This window comes from Arachis hypogaea, chromosome 9 (assembly GCF_003086295.3).
Source record: "Arachis hypogaea cultivar Tifrunner chromosome 9, arahy.Tifrunner.gnm2.J5K5, whole genome shotgun sequence".
Taxonomy (NCBI): Eukaryota; Viridiplantae; Streptophyta; class Magnoliopsida; order Fabales; family Fabaceae; genus Arachis; species Arachis hypogaea.
Genome location: NC_092044.1, coordinates 106,021,527 through 106,028,270, shown reverse-complemented (window position 1 = coordinate 106,028,270; position 6,744 = coordinate 106,021,527). Strand labels below are relative to the sequence as shown.

The 6,744-nt window shown below is 37.9% G+C and overlaps 1 protein-coding gene across 1 annotated transcript; it reads right to left on the bottom strand.

Moving 5' to 3' along the window:
- Positions 1-607: 607 nt before the first annotated feature.
- On the bottom strand, positions 608-6,232 carry LOC112711503 (uncharacterized). Its single transcript, XM_025764172.3, has 8 exons — positions 5,919-6,232; positions 4,239-5,701; positions 3,808-3,926; positions 2,429-2,974; positions 1,892-2,204; positions 1,484-1,649; positions 1,219-1,321; positions 608-975 (listed from the first exon to the last, which is right to left on the bottom strand). Exons 2-8 carry the CDS (start codon positions 5,379-5,381, stop codon positions 858-860), a joined length of 2,508 nt encoding a protein of 835 aa, XP_025619957.1. The 5' UTR covers positions 5,382-5,701; positions 5,919-6,232; the 3' UTR covers positions 608-857.
- Positions 6,233-6,744: the final 512 nt, after the last annotated feature.

Below are 6,744 nucleotides of genomic sequence, written 5' to 3'. Positions count from 1 at the left end.
GTTAATTTGTGAGTTATAAATTCTGCATCAAGTTTTTAAACATTCCATAAACAAAATAATATGCACGAAGAGTAGGAACGGTAAAAAAAGAAATAATTTTTTCTAATTCATGATTCAACGCTAATAAGTGAATTTACAAAAAAATAAAGTAGCCAAATAAAATGTTTCAAACGTATTTTTCATATTTCAAACGCTAAATCATACGCACCCTATGTCATGAGTTAAACGTTTAGAGCAATCAGCAACTTTAAAATTCTACTTGTAATTTGCAAAACAAGATTTATAAATTTTCTAAGTTTTAGTACTTTAAATGGTTCAATATCGTAAATAAATCTTTAAATACTTCTTGCTAAATCTTTTTTTCCTCCCATCATTGTGTAATAGTAAAACTGATTGGCGTACAGTTTGAGAGCAATTGAGAAGAGAAAGCAACTGAGTTTGACACAAGGCCAATAATAATAATAACAATCACCAGTTCCCTTATATATTATTATTTCCTTTCTCTTTTCTGTTTTTTTACCGGTAGGAGTAGAAGTGGGATTCTATGTCTATGTATGCGAGATGAATTTATTCAAAAATAAAATAAAATAAAATAAAACAAGAAAGATTTAGAAAGAATAACTATTTTATTTACGCAAGAATGATGAATCAACAGAGCCATTTGCTATTCCAATTATACAATTCAAGGAGTTCCACATATAATCAGAAAAACAAAGGCAACCCTACTCAACACTATAAATAAGAACCCCGGGAAAGAACTGAGACTCAAAACACCCTCAGATCGTTGTTACAACGCCTTTTCTTTTTTCTCTGTCTTTTTTAAACTTTTTTCCCAATGCCCTTTTAACTTCCTTTTTTTACAGTATGGAATATGCTCGGACCACCTCAACAATCGGTGCTCGGCATAAAGGACACTTACCTCCGCCACGAACTAACTCATTGGCACATTTTGAGCAAGTGCACATGTGCCCGCATCTGCAACAAATTTCAATATGGAGAAACAAACAAATCAATAGACGAAACCACTATCTGGAAAACAAATTGGTAAGAACCGAGTAAATATGGGAAATTCATTGCTGAAGGGTAGGATTGGATAGAGTGAAGATTTTTACTAGTATAAACATGATAAATTTTTATTGGTGCATTTTTTCTATTCTAAAAAGGACAATCTTTCACTCTTCACCAAAACTTCACCTTAGCATTACCCAGTAAATATACCTATACAGAAGTGAATCGATATGGTTATCGCAACAAACGCAGCAAGTTCCCTTTTTCACATGCCCCCACTTGGACCCATCATCAGATGTCTCAGCAACCATGCCTACGTTGAGTTAATAAGTTACATGAATGAAGAGAAAAGTAAAGAGACATTTATCTAACAATCAAATGAGTTCCACCAACAAAGCTTCACTATCCTTAATGAATTCCTTCAAGGCAATGAGGGTTAACCAAAATATACTATAATTAGGAAAAGAGCGCACACCATTTTCACCAGCTGAGCGGTTCAGAGCTGCAGAAACTTCCTGTCTGACAGAGCGCTGCAACTCAAGCTGCATATCCATGCACGCTTCCAACATCCTCTGCATGTGATTCATGCCTTGCTGAAGTCTTGCCATATCAGATCTTAGATCATTCATTATCTCCCATTCCTGTTCCCAATCAGATGAGAGATCATTTGGGATTTGACAAATAAAAAGATAATTCAAAATTTGGCATGAAACATCACAAATCAGTGGATTACTTGCCATGGTAAATGGTATTATATAAATGAGGGTGATGGGAAGGGGTGCGTAAATATATGGGCAACAATATTTTTGGTTAAAAATGCAGAATTTTTATAATAGAAAAAACCACCAAAATATATGTACACAAGTCATTAGAAGAAGCTCACGATTTCAGAACGATGCATGCTATGGCGAGACCATCCAGTTTGATGGAGATCCTGGTGCCACAGTGGTTGTGGTGGAGGTACTGGAGGTGACGGCATCACCAGCGTAGGTCTGTTGATACCTTCATGCCGACCCTCATTGCGTTCATCCCCTTGCTGATCAGTGTCCTGTTCAGTTGAGGCAGGAGTTGGTATGGGCAAGTTCCTATGCAAATCCCAGTCAACTGGTGCACGACCTTGCCTTTCCACATATGACTGAATTAATTGGTCAAGACTTTCACGGAAGCCACTGCGAAGAAGATTAGAAACACTTCTCCTGAAACACAAATATATAAACCCATAACTATACTCTTGAAGAGTAGAAGAAATAGAAGTGCCAATACATGAAGTATCAGAACATAATCAGTATACTTTTCAACATATAAAATGGTTTATTTGTTTTAGATTTTGGAAATGATTATGCACGCGCTAGCACATATAAATGATACACTGTTAGAGAGCTCCTTCTGTGAGGAAGAAAACTGAAAAGGGGAGCATTACCTGCTTAGCAGCTCTCTAAGCTCCATGCTGTACACGTTATCATCATCGGGTGGATGAAATCTATTGAATCTTCTAATAGGAACACCACGGCGATTCCTTGGAGCTACAGAAGGTCCTTCAGACCAATTACCAACAGTTTCCCTTGAACTATCCTCATGCCACACTCTCTGTGCTTCTCGTGGATGTGTGTCTTCCCCAGCTAAATTTCTGGGAGTTTCTTGTGGCCAATCATAGGTACTCTGCTGCCAGTTTCCTTCTGCATCTTCAGTAATCTGTTCCTGCCGATTTCCTCCTTGATTACCACCTTCTTGCCAACTAATACTCTCATTTGTGCTACCCTCCACAGTTCCTGTTTGACTAGGCAACTGACGGACATCAGATTCCAAGTTCCTAATCTGCTCTTGTTCATAATTTTCTTGTTGGGCATCCAACAGGTTGTTTGCTTGGCTCCCATCACTTTCACTAATGTTACTATTTGATGCAGTATCAGAATTGGTACTTGCTTGACTACGAACAATATTCTCTAATCTTGAACGAAACCCCTCCCTAAATTACAACTATATAAGTTAGTACATGACCATCACTAGCAACAAACATTAGAACTTGTAGTCAACAATCATCAGTTCATCACCATATTTTGTATTCTGTATAAATAAATAATACCGAACATAAGAACATTTATCCTAGTATATGATAGTTCATGGTTGTGGAGGAAATAATTGGGCCAAAAAATGTTTTTTTTTTTTCCCGGTGGTGGGGGGTAGTACAGCAGAAAGAATGAGCCAAGCTCACACTAGACAAAACCTTGTGTGTTGAACTTAACAGCGCAAATTTAAAGAAAACACTACATACTGATGGAAAAAAAAATTATAACATCTTACCACAATAACCAGTAACGGAATAGTAATTCAATGTCAGAAGGAAAAATATCCAATTCTTTGTGTGATATATATATATATATATATATATATATATATATAGAGAGAGAGAGAGAGAGAGAGAGAGAGAGAAGAAATAAATTTAAAAAAAAAAAAGAGAACTGAATGACCTTTCCTATAATAACATTGATAAAGAAAAAGCTAAAGTGGCAAAAAAATTGCCCATAAACAGTGGCCATACACAAATATAATGAATGAAAATCAACCATTGTAAATAACAGTTATTTATTTTGCAAATCATAAGAAATACAACTAAAAGAAAACTCAACAATTAGCATAGAAATTAACAAGCCTTGAGCACTTGGCAGACACAGATACATCTAGATCACCTTTTGAATTTTTGTCTTATTTCTAAAGCAGAAGCTCCAAGATGAGTAATAGGCAGAATAGGCCACCCACCCACTGGTTTAAAAAGATTATCAAGTTGTTTGATTTCCATACCTTATACCAGAGACTGTATGTCGTTGTCTCAACTGCACTAATTCACTTGCAGCCATAGACGGAGGTCTCTCATCTTCAACAGTTCTTTCATTTCGGAGGAATCTACCTCTGAGCAAAGACTGAAAACACCATCTCGTATAAATAGTCAATTTACAACAGGAAGTATACAAAGAATTGAAATGCAACAGTCCAGATCAGATGTACCACACAACAGAAACAAATGTATGTAGATTATTCATATTAACACAAACACAACATAAAATGAGTTTTATAGAGTTAAAATCCACACAATAATATAAGTTTTTATCTCCTTGAATTAGATCACAGTTCTTGTATGACTGACTTACATAATCAACTCAAGATTAATTGAGGACACCATGACTAAAAGAACCATGAATTGCAAAGGAATTCTGACAGGGTACCCAACAGACCTGAATGCGGTTGCGGTGAGCAAAATCAGATACAGCTCGGTGCTCCAACAATCCCTGCAGCTCTCTTTGCCTTTCCCTCTCTATCCTCACAAGCAAATCAACTAGAGCTTGTCTTCCACGCAGCCTCAACATGTCCCGCCGAACATGCTCTGGCTGGCCTTCATCGTGATCAGCAACCACATCGCGCGCTCGATCGACTTGAGCATCCCTCCGGCTCCCACGTGAGCCTCTCTGTGAGCCTCTCTGTTGGCTAGTCATTTGCACCCATTCCCTGACAATTCTTACCCTCTCACGCTCTGTTTCTCCAAGCCATTCTGCTCTACCATTATTGTTTCTCTGATTCACATTCGATGAATGATCACCAATACCGCTTTCCATCCATCCTCGAACAATCTGTCTAACTCTCTCCCTCTCGACTTCGCCAAGATCAGGAGATTGCTCCCTGCTTGAGACAAGATGATCCCCACGTGCATTCCGCGATTCAATCCGATCATGCGACCAAGTACCAAAATCATTTTCGCTTTCACTCGCATCCCCCAAACTGCCTTGATTCTCACTGCCTCGACTATCAGACATGGTACTGGATCCATTGGTATTAGACTCAGAACCCCTCTGTTGCCTCAACCTTTCCCTCATCCTGTCACGAGCCCTGTTCAACAAATGCTCATCCTCCAATTCGCGCCACATCTGCAGAATAGCAGATGCCTGAGTGCTCGGTCTCTCCACGGCACCCTCCTGTCCAGAAGTTGGGGACTGTGATCCCCTCAAGAAAGAGGAGTCCAACATAGACACCGTGTGCAACCCAGCCAGCGCCATCAACTCAGACTCACGATTCCTCCTCTCAATAGTAGTTATCATCTCCTGTGCCTGCCGGGCAGCCCACCTACTCAAAATTCGCGAGTGGCGCCTCTGTGCAGCCGAGGACTCCGCCAAATCATCCCCTTCAAGATCAGACCTACGCCTCCTCCGAGCGAGCTGATCACCCTCATCTTCCTCATCCCCCTGAGCCTGGGAGGAACTACAGGAGGCAAATGACATACAATCATCCAACTGCCCACGCATAAAGTCCTCCAGTCCACGCTCGAACTCAGCATGAGCATCGGCAGACTCAGGCTTCTGCTGTAGCGGCTGAACATCTGTCATCCTCACAGAACCTCTGTAACTTCCTAACCACTGCTACACACTACTATATATAGAACCAAACCCCAGCCTCTATCCCTCTCAATTATCAACCCCACCAAGCATAAATGAACACAAACAACTATTTCCTGAAAGCCTGTAAGAAATACAACCCAGTTGCTAAACCACCATCTCAATCTCCCGAAAACCAAAAAGAAAAACAAAAAAGAAAAAGAAAAACGGTGACCCCAATCTGAGAGTCACACCCATGGGTGGAAAATGGGGGGAACACAGAAAAGGGGCTTCCCTAATCAAACCGAAATTCAAAGCCCCACACATGCCACCTGATAAACGATACGAGTCATAATCAAAACACACAAATAACAATAAACACAAAACCAGAAAAATAGCACAAAAAAAACTCAAACTTTACGGCAATCAAACCGCGAATTGAATTATGAAAACAAAATTGGGATCAATGAGAAGGGGGAATTAGGGTACAGAATGGAAAAGCAGTAGAAGCAGAAGAAGGTATATGAATGAGGGGAGGGTAGGTGTTACCTGGGAGGGTGTTGCGCGATTGTGTGATGAAAAGAGGGGAAAAAAGAAACCCTAGAATTGCGTGAGAATGGAAAAGAAATTAGAGAAAATAAGATTGAAATAGAGAAATTGATGGAAGAAGATGATTAGATGAGTGAATGAATGAAAACGCAGAAAAGGAAAAAGAGAGAGAGATGAAAGGAGAGTATGATGTGAGAATTTATAAATTATTACAGAGGAGAGAGAAAATCACAAAATAGAGATAGAGAGAGAAAGTTAGGGGCAGAAGAGAGAGAAAGAGAGACAGTAACCTCACCCTGTGGTGTATGTGTGTCCTTCATTCTTAAACACCAAATTTCTTTTTTATTTTATTTTCTCTTTCTAATCATTTATTAATTATTAGTAAAGTTTTATTAACCTAAACTTGGAGATAATTAACCCCTTCAGAAATCTGTAATGTTAATCAATATGTTTTACTAGTATTTTATTACCAAATAACTGTTTTGCAAGAAATTGTGTTCTCATCTTAATAAACATAACATTTTTAACTAATTTGACTAGGTGGAATAGTTATTTTATTTATTTAAATAAGTATAAAAAATTTGAATCTTATTTTATATATATAATAATTTAATAATCAGTGATAAATCATAAAATTTAGTTCAAATTTGCAGTGGATAATCCTTGACATTTTAGTTGAAAAATATCCTAAAAATTGAAGAGTAATAGTATATTTTTTAATTTATTAAAAATTTAAAAATATCAATAAATTTTGTTTTGTTTTAATTTGTCCTAAAAAAATTTTATTTGCATCAAATATATCTATGACAGCTGAATTTTTTAAAAT